The sequence below is a fragment of the Lissotriton helveticus genome, chromosome 8, assembly GCF_964261635.1.
Source record: "Lissotriton helveticus chromosome 8, aLisHel1.1, whole genome shotgun sequence".
NCBI lineage: Eukaryota > Metazoa > Chordata > Amphibia > Caudata > Salamandridae > Lissotriton > Lissotriton helveticus.
The window spans coordinates 1,154,692,638-1,154,712,296 of record NC_136069.1 but is presented as its reverse complement, the minus strand read 5'-3'; the positions used below and the strand labels follow the sequence as shown (position 1 = coordinate 1,154,712,296).

Sequence of the window (19,659 nt, the reverse complement as noted above, 5' to 3'; positions counted from 1 at the left end):
GCTGGTGCCGGACATCAGCATTATAACAGGGCCGCCCCACGCCTACACTATGAAGACCTACTCGGTGCCCTTAACCATAGAGTACTGGGCGTTCAAGGTCAAATCGATCAGTCATTCTATCCTGAAGAAAGACTCCTTTCTAGAAAAAATCTTTCTCCTGTATCAGCGGATAGTTAACATGACCGGAATGATGCTCTCTGCATGTCGGCACTTGGTGGATGACCTAGAGCTGCTCCAGTCTGCAGGAGGGTCAGTTCGATGTCCTACTGACCCCATGTTTCCTTGTGGGCAGATAGTGGCTGAGTATCTATCTAGGCCGTCTTTTTTCTTCTCACGAACATTTCCATGTGGCTTCAACCATAAGGCCGCTCAGTGCCCAAGTCCTTCATTCATCTCCCCAAGGCTGTTAACAGGCCACACGTACCACATGGAGTTTACCCAGTGATTCAAGTACATGCCGGAATGGTGGCTCTGTCATGAACTCTATTCTTCATATGAGCGCCTCGCCTCACGGCACCTAGAGAGGAAGGTGACCTACCAGGCACTCATTAGCAGCACCTCACTCTGGCTGCTGAGGGGTGACTATGTCTACGAATTGCCTCGCCCCGTCACTCCCAACATTGTATTTATTGAAGGAATCACCTGTGCTGGGAAGAAGCCCGTTTGAGGTGGGTTACCACCAGTAAGTTTGCACGGATTTCGGTGCCTTTGAGGTGGAGAGTAGTGCAATGGAAATTAGAGAAATAGTGGGGTATAATGAATGATAGAAGCAGTGGGAATTAGATGGGAAAGTGTGAGAGGGCAATCAAAATTTGATGAGGGACAACTGGCGAGAAACAAGCATTGAAAATGCAATCGGTCTCGCCTTTGATTAAGTTAAAGCTATTTGCTTTGCTAATGGTGTTGTATAGCAAAGCAAATAGCTTTAACTTACAAAAAAGGCGAGACCTAGTGCGTTTTTAATGCTAGTAAGAGAAAGTTTTGGAGGAGTTTGGAATGGGCGCCGATTCCTCCAATGGGAGTTTAGCGGTTATTGCCGCCCCTCAGCCAGAGTTCGGGTGAATGGCTTCACCTCCGACCCTTTCCATATCACCAGGAGCACACGACAGGCTGTCCGCTCTCCCCCCTCCTATTTGCTCGCTATATGGAGTCGTTCGCCCAGAGGGTTCGGGAAAACCAGCGGATCAAGGGGATCCGTTTTTGGGGGAGAGCGGCACACAATCAGCCATTATGCAGATGATGTCATTGCTACGTTGGAGTCCCACCAGATTTTGTTACTGGCTTTTTTGGCTGAGCTAGAGGAATTTGACAGCCTCCGGCTTTAAAGTCTCAAGCGCTGGGCTTCTCTCTGCAGCAGTCAACTGTCGATACTCTGGCCCTAGCATGCCCCATTTACTGGGATCAGAAGGTCATCCCATACCTGGGCATATCGCTATCAGTCTCCACGGCTGAGACACTATCCCTGAACTACACTAGGTTACTGCGAAAGACCAGACAAGAGCTTAAAAGATGGCGGCTGTTTAATCTCTTGTGGCTAGGCAGGGTGGCAGCTCTCAAGATGAGCATACTCCCCAAAGTCTTGTATCGGTTTCAAACCCTTCCGGTAGAGCTGCCATTGGGCGTTCTGAAGCAACTTCAGTCCGAATATAGCACTTTTGTTTGGGCAGATAAGAGGCTGCAAATAAATAGGGACCCGAGCTTCAGACCGCATGAAGAGGGGGGATTGGGTATTCCTGACCTCGACCGTTTTTACAAAGTGACGCAGCTACGAATCCTATTAGAATGGGCCCAGCCGGAGTCTGAAAAGAACTGGCTCTTTATGGAGCGTGCATTGGAAGAAAGTCTCTCTGGAAGGTCCCCTTCCTCTGCAAAGGAACCAGGCCCTCTGGGCTGTATGGCTCACCAGGGACACAAGCAACATTGGAAGCTTGGGACGCCACAGCCATACACAATAATTTGACAACCTTTCAATCACCTCTCACCTCTATAATTGAAAATCCAAACTTCTCACCAGACCTTGATTGGGGGGATTAAGTCATTGGGACAAAGCGGGACACAGGTCTGTAGGGCATTTCTTTGATAGAGAGGATTTTAAATCTGATTTTAACATGCCTGAAACTGAGCGCTATCATTACTTGCAAATATGACATTAGGTCCTGCAGCCAAAGATCCGTCCTGGAGCGGAGAGGTTTCTCACTCCGTACTGAGCGCTGGTTGCTCTCGAAACAATCCACAAAGAGACTTACCATAGAACTATATCACATTTTGCGTCCCCCAGTATAGGGAGTCATGTCAGCGGGCCAAAACCGATGGGAGGCTGAGCTCGGACAGACATTGACCCCCAAAGAATGGGCAGATATTCATTACAGAGCCCGCCACTCCGCATGCAACACTTCTAAGCATAGAGACAGCCACTAAGATTATGATGTATTGGTATCTCACACCCTCCCGACTCCACAAAAGTGACCCTGACCGTTCTCCCACTTGCTGGAGAGGCAGTGAGGCAGATGGCACATTATTACACCTATTGTGGGAGTGCCCCAATCTCACAACCTACTGGACACAAGTACTAGATGAGATTGACCATCACTTTGATACCACACTATTACGTTTCCCTGCATATGTGGTCCTGGGAGTATCTGACAGGCTTACCTACCCCCTCAAGTCTCGTAAAGGCAAGCAACTAGGTATAGCTCTAGGGGCAGCATTACAGAATATACACTCTTTATGGGGCACAGATAAAACACCAACCCTCCAAGGATGGCTTCATCGCCTATGATATGGGCTAGGTATGGAGCGCATTTCTTTCTCGCTTCAAAGGGGTGGGGCTTCCTACGCCGAGGCGTGGCGACCCTTTGTCACTTTACTATGCTCTGAATTCAGCGAACTATCCTGCCCTAGATACCTGCGGTTTCTGCGCCTTCCCGCGCTGAACCCAGATGCAACCCACACCATCACACTGAGCAATAATGTGCTGAGCCAAATTTCCACTTTTATGTTTAAGCAGCTCAAATGGGGGAGGAGACAGGAGAGGGAGGAGTGGGCGGGAGGAGTGGGCGGGAGGGTAGCGGGAGGTTCAATTCAGTTTTAAACTGATGCTCTGCAAAGCAATCAGATGGATGCCGACCCATGACTTGGGTTTCATTTCTCACTGCATCTTGTTTGTTGTTAAATCAATAAAATGATTTCAACCTAAAATAAATGTTTCCAATATGCAGACTAATAGAGAAGGCTTACCCAGAAGAAAATCGTGTGCCATTCGTTGTTGAACCAGAAGTCACAAATACACTGCTGATGGATCCCTGAGCCATTTCTGTAAATTACAAAGTCAGCACATTTTAAAAGGTAAGAATTACCAAATTTACTTTTCTTTAAATGTATTCATTTATTTTGGCAAGGCCTTCACGCTAATGTTGTACATAATCCATAAGGATATTATCAATGGAGGAGACAACAGACAAGGTAATAAATCAGGATTGTGAGTGAAAGATGATCAGGTAGTACAATAAAACCTGTTGGAATCATTAACAGCCTATTCATATCTATATGGGAAGGTGACTGGAGCAGGAGTTGAAACAGAACAGAGCTATTTATCAACCTGTAATCTGAAGATAAGGCAAATGTGCTATGGCTGAATTTCAAATCAAATTCTAATTAATTATTATACATAATTAATTACAAATCTTTGCATAAAAAACAATTATTCCCATAACAGTAACTGTAAATAAAAATATGATATAAGATAGCAAAAAGTGCAATTTCAATTAATATGACAAATTAATCAAGTAGTAAAAAATGCTTCTGAGGCCTTAAGTTTTTGGTCCCATTTTGTTAAATTTTTGTAAAATACCAATTTATATACGTATTGAGGGAATTAAATTTTGGGATAATAGCTTGTCTGCGAGAACGAATGCCCCCAATGTTAAAGGGCCCTCTTTTCGATTAAAATCTTAGGACGGATACACAACAGATGGTTTAGGTCTTCCACACTTGACCCGCGTAAGCAGCAACAATTTGACACTTGTGATCGCCGTAAAGGAAGAATATGAGAGAGGGCCAAAGAGAAATCCGATGGATTTTCTCTTCAGATGTAGAGCCCATACTGCCGTTAGGAATTTCTGTGGTTTAGGAATTTTAGAGTAATTTATCATCATACAGCCATGTGATCTGTTTGCTAGGCCAGCCTGGTTTTCAATTGCCGAGAGCTTCCTCCTTGAGTGATTAATTACCTTTTAAAAGACTGCCTTCAACACTGCGCCTAAAGTGTTGAAAGCAGACTCCAAGTATATCCTGGCTGGGGCGTTTTTATTTATTGACAGTTTTAATCATAAGGCATTGTTTAGTGTTTTATCGCTGGATGTCTTCAATTTGTACCAAGTTTTGATATAAGCACCCCTCATTGCAATTGCCTGTTTATTCAGCCCAAACTCCAACCAAATTTAGGCAGGATAGGCACTGGTCGGCAGGTTGAAAAGGTGCTTACAAGTTCTTAAGATGACTGTATTGAGAAATGACCAATCTAGCCTATGAAGGGCTTCGCTGCCGTATGTTAAGGCTGGAAATAACTTAGCTGGGACATCCTTTAGCAATGGATCAAAACCAGAGACAACCATGTATCTTTTTAAAGTTTGGAAAGAAACAGTTAAGGTATTATTTTTTGCTCCTGGGTAGAAAAGTGCCCATATCATCAAACAGCACCCAAACATACTTACATTCACTTGCGTGTTGAAGCTGATGGCCATGTAGATAGCCATGCCAATTATTCCTTTTTCTATTTTAGATCACCCTTATCTTCTTTTTTTATTTTCTATTATTATTATTGATAGTCATGCTATTCTTTTTTGTAAATCTGAAGAGTTCATCAATGAGACACTGCAGGTCAACTTGCGTTTGGCTTATCAGTATCCTAACATTGTCCGCATATAACAAATTTGAGAGTTGTGGAGCTCCTAACTTGGCTACCTGTGAGTTATCGGTGTTGAGTAGCTGCGATAAGCTAGCCGAGAGCAGGTTACATTGATATTGAGCCAAAACACACCATTGTTTTAATCTCGTTTTGGTGTCTCTTTGTTGAAAGTGTGGTGCCTTCACCTACTTTTATTCTCACCCATGTGTCTGAGTAAAGAAGTTTTATTGCTTTTAATAACATGGGCGAGATGGGGGGCGTGGCTAAGCACGCAACGTGAATGGCCACCTTGGGGTAGAGCTCCGCTCTGAGCTCCCCTTCCCGGTGTAATTATCCGGAAAATACGAACTTTGGCCAGCCGAAAGTCGGCGGCGCGGCAGTGGGGCAACATCCTCCGGCACCCTACAGACTTTGGCGGCGATCGGCGCACCCTCACCGCACCGAGCAATCCACGGCGCCAGGGCCGCCCACGTCACACCCAGCGCCGGCGGGAGCCCAGGACAGGCCGGGGCTCCACCAGAAGCACCAGGCCCGAATAAGCGGCCCGCTTGCAGAGCCTGCGCACAACGCAAAGGGAGGTGAACGGTGACGAGTAGTGGACCGGCGCAGACCGGAGGGGGCCCGGACCTGGGACGGAGGGAACCAGGGCTATTCCGCCAAATGCGGAAAATCACCGCTGCCTGCCACAAGAGCAACATCCGCCCCGGCCCAGCAGGCCAGATATGTAGGCGCTGCTCGCCGTGGGAGGTGAGCGGGATCGAACCAAGCGGCGGAGCTGACCGGCCCTGGGGGCGCCATCACAGGACGGACCCGGAGGCCTGCGCCAAAGGCTGGGGCGCCCGTTTCCCGGCGGAGGGCGGTAAGGGCGCGCAGACGACTGCAACCCGAGACGCATAGTGACCTCGCAGCCCACGACACCACACGAGCGGCGTGGACGCCCGCGCAACCCACAACCGCGCCAGCGTCACTCCTGAAAGCCGCGCACCGGCCCACAACTGCAAATCCGCCGATTGCGGACAATCACCGCTACCTGTCAAAAGAGCCTGATCATTCGCCCCAGCCCCAGCAGGACAGATACATGGGCGCTACTCGCCGTGGGAGGTGAACGGGATCGGACCAAGCGGCAGAACTGACCGGCCCTGAGGGCGCCATCACAGGACGGACCCGGAGGCCTGCACCAGGGGCCAGGGCACCCATTTCCCGGCAGAAGGCGGTAAGGGCGCACAGGCGACTGCAACCCGGGACACATAGTGACCTCGCAGCCCACGGCACCACGCGAGCGGCGTGGAAGCCCGTGCAACCCACAACCGCGCCAGCATCACTCCTGGAAGCCACGCACCGGCCCGCAACCGCATGCCCCCGAAAACTCGGCAGCCCAGCTGACACGGGACGACACGGAGCGTCGCCACGCCGGCTCGGTCACGAACTCCTGACAACCTACAAGCTACAGTGACCACGTGACCGCCATACACGCTGAATAGCCCTCCTGGCACAGGCCGCACAGCTGAGGCGGAGACGACATACGGTGACGGATGTCTAGCGGGCTCAGAGCCCGAACCGGGACCGGCGGCTCCAACCCAAAGGACAAGATGGACAAGTCCGGGAAAGGCTCCGACCCCGACCAAACAACGGCGAAGCTGGACACTATGCTGGCAGCCATGGAGAGATTGGAGGAATCCATACAATTGACTCGCACATCCCTGGCCACGAAAATCGATAGTGTGGTCATAGACCTGACGCACCTGAGGGCGGACCATAAAAAATTATCGGAGCGCACCACGACTCTGGAGAGCGACGTACAGGTACTTAAACCTCAAGCCGACCAGTCACACAAGCAGATCCGAGACTTACTAAACAGGGTGGAATTCCTTGAAGACAGGGCCGTAGATGCGGAAGGTAGGGCGCGAAGAAACAACGTGCGGTTGGTCGGGGTACCGGAGAAATGGGAGGGGAGGACCCCAGAGGAACACATGGAACGGTGGCTGAAGGACATACTACCGGAGGGGTCACTATCCCCCCACTTCGTGATAGAACGAGCTCATAGAGTTCCCACCAAACCCCTGGCGACAGGCTCCAACCCGAGACCCATGCTGCTCCGCATATTGAATTATCGCGACAGAGACTCCATTCTACGAGAAACGCGCAAACTCCACGAGGTCCGGATTGAAAACACGACTGTGATGTTCTTCCCAGACTACACGGTACAAGTACAGCGACAACGGCACTCCTTCCTAGAGGTAAAGAAACGCCTGGGGCATCTAGGACTGCAATACTCCCTGCTGTTCCCAGCGAAATTGAGAGTAGTGGCGGGGGAGCGCACTCACTTCTTCACGGATCCAACGGAAGTGGAAGCATGGCTAGAAAGCGGCGTGGACACAGACCCCAAAACAACCACGGGTCCCGCGCCCCGGAGGCAATTCGGAGGCGGCGGAGACGCATGCCTCGCCAACGGACAAGGTCCGACTCACATGGTGCGACGACGACTCCCCCCCCCCCCCCCCCCCCCCCGGCGGATGCCGCAAGGCAGGAGAAACAAGACGCCCTCCGCCTGGTCATGGAGCTCAGCAGATCCCCCGCACAGAGCGAAGTTGCGAGTGGCAGCATACAGGAACTCCCCAGCGACGACGAAGCAATTTATGGTCTACCAGACTCCTAGGCGTCGGGGAACCGACCGGATGTCACTCCACAAACGGCGGACTACATAGGCTAACCGCGCCAGGACTCTGGCACTCCTTGGAGACGTTATCAGGGAAAGCCACGTCGAACCGGACCTGATGTCACCCACGGGTGGGAACACAGCATTGCAACAGCGGGCAGAGAACGAAACAACGATCAACACCCTTGCACCTCACAGTCGGAGGCGTTGCTGTCCCACACTGCACGCCCCACACGGCGGACAGGAGCCCAGGAGAGACACTGGAAACCCACGCCCAGCCGATGCACTGATCCAAAGACGCTTCGCCTGGATACCGTCGGCCCGAGACACGTAAAGTATGGTATTTCCTACATGTACTGGTGGGGTCCCCTGCTTGCATAGATGGCATAGACTGGCACGTCACCCCCGGGATAGAGGCAAGCCTTCACATAACAACTCTATTGACTTGCAACTACCGACATTGTGCGCATAGCACATCCACCCCCTACACCTAGACCTTGTTGCTCTCCTAGAGAGTATGGACGGGAGCACGTTTCGCATCCGACCTTTTGGTATTTCGAATGTTCATACTGTTCAATGGCTTCATGTTTCGTTGGCCATGTTCCTCCCCCCTCCCTTACTCTTATTGAAGTGGTGTGCACTTGTATGTATCTGCATGATTGTGGGAAAAGCCTACCCGATAACAACCATGGGGTGCCCGGGGAGGAGAAGTGGGATCCGGGTGGTGGGAATCGCTACTACCTGTAATGTCTACTGTTAAGATATGTACGTGGAATGTGAGAGGTATACACACGCCAACATCAGATTTACTCATACCTCAAACGCCACCACATTCAAATCGCCCTTCTCCAAGAGACGCACCTTAACGTTACGGAAATACCCACCCTGAGACGCAGGTGGCGCGGGCAGTTGTATGCCACAGGCTTCTCGTCCTATGCCAAAGGTACATTGGTGTGGGTCAGACCAGGCATTCCCTGGACGACGATAGACACACACATAGATCCCGAGGGGAGATACGTTGCGATTCACGGCAAGCTTGACGGTAACCCGCTGGTACTGGTCTCAGTGTATGCAACCAATACTGGGCTAGCGGACTTCCTTGCACAGATGTCGAACACACTGGCCCCCTGGCATGGAGTCCCCTGGGTACTCGGCGGTGACTACAACAGTACGCTGAATCTCGCCCTGGACCGCTCACACCCTCCACCACCCAACTCACAGGCACAAAACACTGCGAGCGCACTTCGGGCATGGTCCACACAATGGGATTTACACGACGCATGGCGTAGCCGCAACCCACACACTAGACACTACTCATATTATTCAGGGGCACACGCCCTGCATGTACGCCTCGATAGGTATATGGTGTCCGGCGAGATCCTACCTATCTCGAGTGAATTACACCCGACCAATGTGCACAGTTGCAAACTCAGTTGAGTATATTTACAAATTTTAAACCATATCAGATTTTCATTAGTATCAACGTAACATCTCAATTCAATACATTAAACATAACAATATTTGTTATTAAGACATAACAGTTCTTTTTAAGCTCAGAACAATACAGCGTACATAACACTACAGATCATTTTCACATGAAACATTTAAGAAGCCCGATGCATTTCGAGCCCTATGAGGCTCTTCCTCCGGGGCCTGAAATCTGAACAAATGTAAAAAAACAGCGTTACATTTTTAGGGACCACTTCTGAGTTAGAATCAAGAAAAAACGAAAACAAAGTGTTGAATTTAGTGCTCCACCACCATCTCCCCGTGTGAAAATTATGTGAGGCTTACCCTCTCCTTCTAAGACTGAATGAAGGAACCTAAATGGTAAAAAAACGTAACATGAACTCTCAAAACCCTATACCAAAGGGCTGTTCTTTAAACACCCGCAGACCTCGTCTGTTTAACGACTGAACTTACCCTCGTGAAGACGCATCGCCGCAATCATTTCTACAAAGAAAATGAACCATGGTCAGTATTCCCGGACACCTTAAAACTTTGGTAAAAGAAACCATCCAAAACCAGTTCTCCAAGCTACGTACCTAGTTGAAAAACGCTGTCCGTAAATAACATCACTCTCGGCTGTTGCCAGACGGTCAAAAGACTATGTCAAAACCTCGCGCTTAAGTCTCCACGAGATCCTACCACACATCACTGACACTTGTTACATGGGCCGCACTCACTCAGATCACAACCCGCATATACTAGACCTGACATGGGAACAACCACGACCCCCGATACCCACATGGAGGCTACAGCCTGATCTGCTGCTGGACGGCCCGTTTCGGAGCTCCATAAACACACAGACAGTGCAATATTTCGAGGACAACACAGGCACGGCATCGACACCACAAGTAGAATGGGACGCGTTTAAAGTGGTCCTCAGGGGGCACTGTCTAGGCACCCAGGCCCATTCCCGGCGCCAGCTAGACATTGACCTCCGGCGCTTGGAGTCGACTTTGTTACAGGCGGAGCAGGCAGCGGCCACTGACGACAACACTGACTTACTGGATGCACGGGCGGAACACGACAGACTGATTAATCGGATGAAACACATCAACTACGCAGCCCACTCAGCCCGCACACACATCACACAGGGGACAAACCTGGCAAATTATTGGCCTGGCTGATCCAACGTGAAGAGCGCACGTCGCTCGTGACAGCGATTCGCCCGGCCAATGGCCCAGTAGTATATACCCAGGCGAAAATACACGAGGCCTTTGTGGCGCACTACAGTGCGCTGTATGAGTCCCGGCTGCTGACCGCACAGTCATCCATCGCGACATACCTGGACGAAATTACACTACCTGTCCTAACGGACGACCAACATGACGATCTGGGGGCCCCGTTGACGGCAGATGAGCTGCGAGAGGCCATCTTTGCTCTCTCAAATGCTAAAGCCCCCGGCCCAGATGGGTTACCGGCGGAGTATTACAAAGCCTGCTCCGAAATCCTGATCCCGGAACTACTCAGGGTGTATTCGGCGGCGCTGGACGACTCAGCTCTGTCCAAGTCAATGAATGAGGAGACGCTGGTGTCTCTCCTTAAACCAGGCCGGGATGGCATGCTCCTTGGATCATATAGGCCACTGGCGCTGCTGAATACAGACTATAAGATCTTGGCGTCGGCCCTGGCCAGACGCCTGGCGGCCCTAGTGCCTACCTTGGTGCACGCTGACCAGAACGGCTTTGTACCTGCTAGGTGCACCTCCCACAATATACGGCGGCTGTTCCGCGTGCAGACCTACGCAGTACGGGACTGGCCGCGTTCGGGCTGCCTGGTTCTAGACCTTGAGAAGGCATTCGATTCGGTTGAATGGCCTTACTTGCTATCGGTGTTGCGCAAATTCGAATTAGGAGACGACTATATTGACCTGGTCGGACTGCTATACGGCCACCCAGAAGAACGAGTCCGCACCGGTAAATTGATGTCTGACTCCATCAGAGTCCGGCGCGGCACCAGGCAAGGCTACCCACTATCCCCACTACTATTCTCACTGGCAATAGAACCCCTTGCCGAGGCGTTGCGCGCCAGAGGCACACACTGGGGCATCCCAATGGCAGACGGCGTACACGTGGTGTCACTGTATGCGGACGACTTACTCTTGTATATCAAAGACCTCACCCGCATACCGCCGGAGCTGTCAGAAATCTTTCGATCCTTCGAGTCCATGTCAGGCCTCAAAGTTAACTGGGCCAAATCGGGGGCGTATGCATTTGCTCCAGAGACTCCTGACCCCGAGATCGCGATCCACGGCGAGCGGCTACCATGGCACCACACCACGTTCAAGTATCTAGGCATACACATATACAGAACACCCCCGGACATTCTCGATGGCAACCTGACACGCGCCATAACGTCCATAAGATCCCAGATCTCCTTCTGGAAGACGCTCCCACTCAACGTGCCGAGTAGAGTGACACTGACGAAAATGATCGTCTTGCCCAGACTCCTATATTATTTTGCTAACATCCCAACATATGTCCGGGTCCGCACTTTCAAAGAGCTGGAAACCATGGTCCGGGACCTGATATGGAATACCGGAAGACCCAGAGTGGCCCTGCGCAAACTTTACACCCCGGTCAGCGACGGAGGCCTCGCAGTGCCGAATCTAGAACTCTATTATCTGGCGGCACAATTGCAGTGGGTAACAGCCTGGCTCGCGGGCAGGAACCTAGAGGATACTGCCACGGCCACAGATATACTGACTCCTACACAAATACACTCTCTCTTCCACCCCCTAGCGCCCACGAGGAGAACATCACAACTGCATGCAGCCGTTGCTGTCACCTGCTACAACAGGATCTTGAAACTAACTAAACACACTAAACCATACGCCCCTGCATTACCACTCCTGGGCACCCCCAAAACCTCATCTGTCGTCACGGAAGCAGCACTAGAACACTGGACACGCACGGGAGTAGACACCATGGCAGACCTATACACCGATGGCGCCCTGATACCTTTCGTGACACTGGCCAACGACACTGGTCTTCCAGCGGGGCAGTTTTTACAACATGCCTCCATTGTCATGGCATACACGCAACGATGGGGGAACATCGCAGAGGAACCACCCACACATCAACTGATACAGCACCTACACGTTATGGGGAACGGTACACATGTGGTGCACTGACTGACCCAAGCTCTGTTGTCACACACGCAACATACCTTACAGCCACTGCGTGATAAATGGGCGGCTGACAGGGGGAAGGACTGGACAGATGGAGAATGGAAGATGATACTATCAGGCCCTAAGAACATCCCACGAAATGCACGCTTTAAGCTGATCCAGTTCTACATACTACATTGTGCGTACCTCTCGCCAGACAAAATTAACCTGTACTTCCGGGGCGCCACGGCTGGCTGCCCGAGATGTGCTCTGTAGGGCGCGGACTTACTACACATGCTATGGCGCCGCCCACAACTTCAGATATATTGGCAGACAGTGCTACCGACATTGGAGCGCTGCACCGACATGCAGGTACCACGCACATGGGAAGCATGTATACTGGGCGTATACAAGCGGACCAAACATAATAAAGTTCCCTCTCGTTTCTGGGACCTTGGCCTCCTCACGGCCAAACGGCTGATTACGAAACACTGGAAACGACCCACCCCACCCCTAACAGAACACTGGCGCACCTCCCTGGACAATTGGGCGAAGGCAGAAAGCATCACCCTACATAATGAGGAAACCGCGGGATTGCGGAAGTTCCTGATCGCAACATTGTGGGATGAGATGCTGGGCTCCTTACATAAGGAATGCCAGGAGGTGCTGACCGAGACAGAGAACATGGACTGCGACTCTGAAGCCCCCGACAGAGACAATTGTAACCACCCACAGGACGCCACTGATGCACCTACCGTCGATGCTCCACCGTGCTCGCCACGGTGAAGCCCCACCTGACTCCCCGTACACGCAACACACCTCCTGCCACCGGCCCTCGGTCCTCCCCAACACCAAGAAATAGCCCACACTCACCACCAGAAGGCAACCATGAACCCACAATGCACTGACAGATCCTTGATCCGAACCGCACACCACGTCCTCACGCTCGATGAACACCCCCCTCTTATGTCTCCTTTTAGGTTTTGTTTCTATCACTCGTTGTTCACTTTTTGATGTTATCTTGATTACAGTACTGTCATGGCAGGAACATTTGTATTGCGTCATTGTTAAGTTGTACACCACACTGTACTACTGCACATTGTGATACGTCCCGTAACTACGACAGACGTCCATGAGATGTGGACAAATGCATGATGTACCAATTGCGTTGTCTTTTATCCTGTGAATTCAATAAAAGCTATATTTAAAAAAAATATATATATAACATGGGCGAGATACCCCAGTGTGAGAAGGTTACGCCGAACAATGCCAAATGTGGACTTAAAATCAACATAACAGACGTAGTGATTTATAGTACAATTTAATCTTATCTATTAAAAGATTAAGAGCCAAGATGTTTGTTGTAATCCCCGCTCCACGTGTAAAACTAGTTTCATTTGTGGTATAATGTTTTTGTCTTCTGCCCAGGTCATTAATTCATTTAATAGTACTGTGGCCAAGTACTTCACCTCTTTGTCAAGGAGGGCGATTAGCCTACAATTTCCTGGAAGCAGAATGTCTCCACCTTTAAACTGGAGCAATTACAGACCCTCTCCAGGAGTTTGGAGTGGTTTGGTGCGCAGCAGCCCAAAAGATGGGGTTAGCTTTAAACAACATCTGTCGGATGCTGTTGCGGCCTGGATCACCGCCATGTCAATCTGCTTGTAACTCTTTTAGTACTTGATAACTGGAAAAAAGGTGCATCATCTGCAAAAAACACAATTGGATGGAATGCTACCCAGAGCAATTGCCAATAGTTCGATGCAGTGCAAACATTCCTCCCATCACCTTTTTAATGTTTGATGTAATTCCCTAAGTGGTAAGGATATTCCTAAACATGAATCTTGTGCTCAGTGCTCCACTGGAAACAAGCTACTCTAGACAAATGTGCCCCAATCAGTGTGAAACTGGTCTTGGGTTGCTTGTTTTCCAGTTCAGGGAGGACCTTGTCTGGCAGTTTGGATGGAACAGTTTCTATTGGAGCAGTGTCATGACTGATTTGCATATTGCCAGGTCCAAACTTAGGTTGCACAGTGGGCAACAGAACAAGGGTTTGGAATGTACTCAGAGTGACTGCCAGTGGTTAGACTTAGCGGTACAAAAGGGGGTGGTGATGGACGGAGCATCTGAACCAATCAAACACTCACACCCAGTCAACAGATCTGGGTTTAATCCATCACCGTTCTTTAGCCCACTCTGCCACCACAGTTCAGACATGGCCATATGCAAATCAGTCTGACCCTGTGCCTCATGGGAACAGTCCAGCCCGAACTGCCAAGCCATGCCTTCCCTGGACCGGAAACAAGCTTCCTAGGACCAGTTTCTGGCATTTCAGCAGTCTTGAAGCCAAGCTTGCTTGAATCCAGTGGCAAAAGTGAGCAAGGGACTCCCGTCTGAGCATACCCTGCCAACTTATGGCAAACAAAGCGGTACAAAACGGGGTGGTGATGGACCGAGCATCTGAACCAATCAAACACTCACACCCAGTCAACAGATCTGGTTTTAATCCATCACCGTTCTTTAGCCCACTCTGCCACCCCAGTTCAGACATGGCCATATGCAAATCAGTCCGACCCTGTGCCTCATGGGAACAGTCCAGCCCGTACTGCCAAGCCATGCCTTACCTGGAACGGAAACAAGCTTCCTAGGACCGGTTTCTGGCATTTCCTCCGTCTTCAGCCAGGCGTGTTTGAATCCAGTGGCAAAGTGAGCAAGGGACTCACGTCTGAGCATACGCTGCCATGAGGCACAGGGTCAGACTGATTTGCATATGGCCATGTCTGAACTGGGGTGGCAGAGTGAGCTAAAGAACGGTGATGGATTAAACCCAGATCTTTTGACTGGGTGTGAGTGTTTGGTTGGTTCAGATGCTCCGTCCATCACCACCCCCTTTTGTACCGCTTTGTTCGCCATAAGTTAGCAGGGTATGCTCAGACGTGAGTCACTTGCTCACTTTGCCACTGGAATCAAGCAAGCCTGGCTGAAGACTGCTGAAATGCCAGAACCCGGTCCTAGGAACCTTGTTTCCGGTCCAGGGAAGGCATGGCTTGGCAGTTCGGGCTGGACTGTTCCAATGAGGCACAGGGTCAGACTGATTTGCATATGGCCATGTCTGAACTGGGGTGGCAGAGTAGGCTAAAGTACGGTGATGGATTAAACCCAGATCTTTTGACTGGGTGTGAGTGTTTGATTGGTTCATATGCTCCGTCCATCACCACCCCCTTTTGTACCGGAGTGGTTAGACTTATGGCAAGCATTTCTCCATATTACCATGTGTGTTGGTTATCTTAAAAGGCAGACACTGGAGGTTATTACGTTCAAACTAATTACCATGACTTTACCCTGACAGATTCAGGTAGTGAGACTCACTCACAGTAAACCCAAAAACCAAGTTGTCAACTCCGAAACATCCTGGGGGACTAAATGGATGAAACCCATTTGTTACAATGTAGCAAAAGGCCAGGATCCATATAAGGAAGAGGGGGGGTTCATCAGCCCCTGAATTACCTTCCTCCAAGAGCCAATCATTCCTACTGGGCATATCTAAAACATCAAAGTATGAGACGAAGAGTTCCTCCATCCAAGCGATTCTCCGGACCCTAGGAAGGGGATGTGAAAGGAGCTCAACATCAAAGAAAGCTCAAACTGTTCTTTTTGGCACTAGGAAAGTAGCTGTAGACTTTGAGGGTGAGGTGCTTCAGAGATCAGTTTTGATGGTGGCACTGGAAACAAGGAATATGCTTCTTACCAGTATGCATCTGTTCTTGGCATAGAAGGCTGCAGAGTGGTACATTTATGAATAGATCGCCATCTGGCGTTGGGCTCGGATGAGTGCACTTGTTTTTCTCTTGGAGAAGTCTTTTGTAGTCACAAGGCTGGTGACTCCTCCCTTGGGTGATAGTGCGCATGGGCATTGGCTCCATCCTTAGATTGTTTTGCCATAGTAGGGTTAGATGGAGTAGTATGATAGAATACAGAAAGAGATGCCCATGTAAGTGTATCTAAATAAGATAATGTTGGAACAGACACAGGTTTCCGGGGAGGTAGGGAGGGCATGTACCACTCTGCAGCCCTCTATGCCAAGAACAGATGCATACTGGTAAGTAGCTTATTCCGTTCGAGGCCGCAGAAGTTAACTCCCTAGCGGTGGTCACCAGTGTCTGTTGCAACAGTTTGAAATAAAGCTTTTAATACAGCCTGGCCCACCCTTGCTTGTTGTGTTGCCTGTACGTCAACACAATAGTGTTTTGTGAAGGTATGCGGTGTAGACCAAGTTGCTGCTTTGCATATGTCATCTAGGGGAATGTTCCCTAAGAATGCCATAGATGCCCCTAGTTTGCGTGTAGAATGAGCTCTAGGGGGAACAGTTAATGTTCTCTTTGCTTTAATGTAACATATTTGTATACATTTTACGATCCACCTGGCAATGCCTGCTTTAGAGATAGGATTGCCTTTGTGTGTTGGGGAAAACGCTACAAATAGTTGTTTAGTTTTTCTGAAAGTTTGAGTTCTTTCTATGTAGTATAATATTGCCCTTTTGACATCTAGTGTATGTAGGGCTCTCTCTGCTACCATCTGTGGCTTTGGAAAAAAGACTGGTAGTTCCACTGGTTGATTGATGTGGAATGCTGAAATTACTTTAGGTAAGAACTTTGGATTTGTTCTAAGACCCACTTTATTCTGGTGTAACTGTAGAAATGGTTCTTGTATTGTTAATGTCTGTAGCTCACTCACTCTCCTGAGGGAGGTAATGGCTATAAGGAAGGCCACCTTCCATGTAAGAAATTGTATTTCACACCTATGCATAGGTTCAAAAGGTGGCCCCATTAGTCTGGTGAGTACTATGTTGAGGTTCCAGACTGGAGAAGGTGGTAGTCTTGGTGGGATAACTCTTTTGAGTCCTTCCATAAAAGCCTTAATTGCGGGCACCCTAAACAGGGATAGATGTTGCCTATTTTGCAGGTATGCTGCTATAGCTGCAAGATGTACTCTAATTGAGGTGTAAGCAAGGTTACATTGCTGTAAGTGTAGTAGGTAGCAAATAATATTTTGTGTAGATGCGTTCAGAGGGTTGATGTTGTTACAGTATACAGCAAACCTTTTCCACTTTGCTGCATAGCAGGCTCTGGTGGTGGGACGTCTTGCTTGCTTAATGATTTCCATACAGTTTGGAGGTAAATTTAAGTATCCAAATTCTAAGATCTCAGTAGCCAGATCGCTAGGTTCAGTTGTTTGGGATCTGGGTGCATTATTTCTCCATGGTTCTGTGTAAGGTGCATGGGTGAGATTCTTAATTTTTGGTGTGGCGCCTGTGAGAGTCGGAGGAGCGTGGAGAACCACGGCTGCCGTGCCCACGTGGGTGCTACTAGTATCATGGTCATTGAATGCTGTTGCAGTTTTCGAACCACTAATGGAATTAGTGGGAGAGGGGGAAAAGCGTATGCAAATTTGTTGGACCAATTTATCCATAATGCATTGCCCTGCGACAGGTGGTGTGGGTACCTGGATGCGAAGCTTTGGCATTTTACGTTCTGATGAGTGGCAAAGAGATCTATCTCCGGAAGAATGGCTGCAGTATTTGGTCGTGCAGTTCCCATTCGTGTATTTGTTAGGACTCTCTGCTTAAGATGTCTGCTATCTGATTCTGAACTCCTGGTAGGTGTTCAGCTAACAGATAGATGTTTTGAGGAATGGCCCATCTCCAAATTTCCTGCGCTAGTCTGGATAGTTGGAGAGAGTGTGCCCCCCCCCCCTGTTTTTGAATATAATACATTGCTGTCATGTTGTCTGTTCTGATCAGGACTGCTTTGTTGAGAATATGCATTTGAAAAGCTTTTAATGCTAGAAACACTGCTAGTAGTTCTAGATGATTTATGTGCAGTCGTTTTTTGCTGTCGACTCCATCTCCCTTGTACTGTGTATCTGTCCATATGAGCTCCCCATCCGGTGAGCGATGCATCCGCTGTTAGCACCACTTGTAGAATTGGTTCCAGGAACGACTGCCCTTTGGAAATGTTTGTTGTATTCCACCACTTCAGAAAGCGGTGTGTGCGGTCGTCTACCAACACCAGATCTGTAATCTGACCTTGAGCCTGATTCCACTGTGTTGCTAGACATTCTTGAAGCGGACGCATTTGTAGTCTGGCATATGGAATCAGCAGTATGCAAGAGGACATCATCCCTAATAACTGCATGAACACTCGAGCTGTTAATGAGTGTTGAGTTTGAAATCTTTGGATCAATGTGAGCATTGTTTGAATCCTGACTAGATTGGGGTATACTTTGGCTTTTTCTGTATTTACAGTAGACCCTAGGTATTGTTGAACCTTGTTTGGTTGTAGGTGGGATTTTGTGTAGTTCACCGTAAACCCTAGCTGGTGCAGCAGTTGTATTGTCTTTTGTGTGTTTTGAAGACATTCCTGTTGTGACGTGGCCTTTATTAGCCAGTCGTCCAAGTAAGGGAAGACATGTATTTGCTGTCTTCTTAGGTGTGCTGCAACCACTGCTAGGCATTTTGTGAACACCCTTGGTGCTGTTGTGACTCCAAACGGAAGGACTTTGAACTGATAATGTTGTCCTTCTACTACAAACCTGAGGTATTGTCTGTGGGCTTTGTGAATTGGGATATGGAAGTAGGCGTCTTTTAGATCCAGTGTAAAAAGAAAGTCCCCTTTCTTCAGTAAAGGAAGTACCTGTTGGAGCGTGACCATGTGGAAATGTTCCGAATTTATGTATGCATTGAGAGGTCTGAGGTCTAATATTGGCCTTGAGATCCGTCTTTTTGGGGAATTAGAAAGTATAGAGAGTATACTCCTCTTCCCTGTTGATGTTGTGGAACCTTCTCTATGGCATGCTTTTGTAGCAGTGATAGTACTTCCTGTTTTAATAATGTTAGATGATCTTGACTCATTGGACGCTGTTTGGGGGAGATGTTTGGTGGGGTAGCAGTGAGTTCTAGGCAATAATCATGTTGGATAATTTGTCTCACCCACCTGTGTGATGTGATGTTTTCCCAGACAGGTAGGAACTGTGATAGGCGTCCCCCCAACTGGGGTTAAATGGTCTGGGGGGAGCTGTATGTAGTCACTGTTTTGGGGTTGGAGAGTTGCGGTTGTTGTTGTTTCCGCGACCCCTACCGTTGTTATTACCTCTGTAACTGCCTCTAGAATTCCCTCTGGGTGATGTTGGGGTAAAAGAGGTTGATTGCTGGCTTGTGCCTGTATTCTTTGATCCGCCTCTATGTGTGGACCTACGAAAGGAACCCCTCTGAGCTGGCTGTTGCAATGCTCCCATTGACTTAGCCGTTGCTGTGTCCTTTTTAGGTCTCGGCTAGAAACGCGCTGAAAGCGCGTTCTCGCCAGAGAACTATAGTCGGCGTCTCAGCCGTCTCAGAACGACGAAGGGAGACAAGACCTGGCCGCGTGCAGCGTTTCCCCATAGGATAACGTTGTGCGTGCGGCCAGGTCTTGTCTCCACAGCATG

At 49.3% G+C, this 19,659-nt stretch overlaps 1 protein-coding gene across 10 annotated transcripts in view; it reads right to left on the bottom strand.

Annotated features, from left to right (window-relative positions):
• TFDP1 (transcription factor Dp-1) overlaps nucleotides 1–19,659 on the bottom strand; it is a 401,906-nt gene that overhangs the window by 29,373 nt on the left and 352,874 nt on the right. For all 10 annotated transcript variants that reach the window (XM_078658073.1, XM_078658068.1, XM_078658071.1 and 7 more), the window contains exon 11: nucleotides 3,238–3,313. In XM_078658073.1, the coding sequence (XP_078514199.1) occupies nucleotides 3,238–3,313 (76 nt within the window). The remainder of the gene's footprint in view (nucleotides 1–3,237; nucleotides 3,314–19,659) is intronic.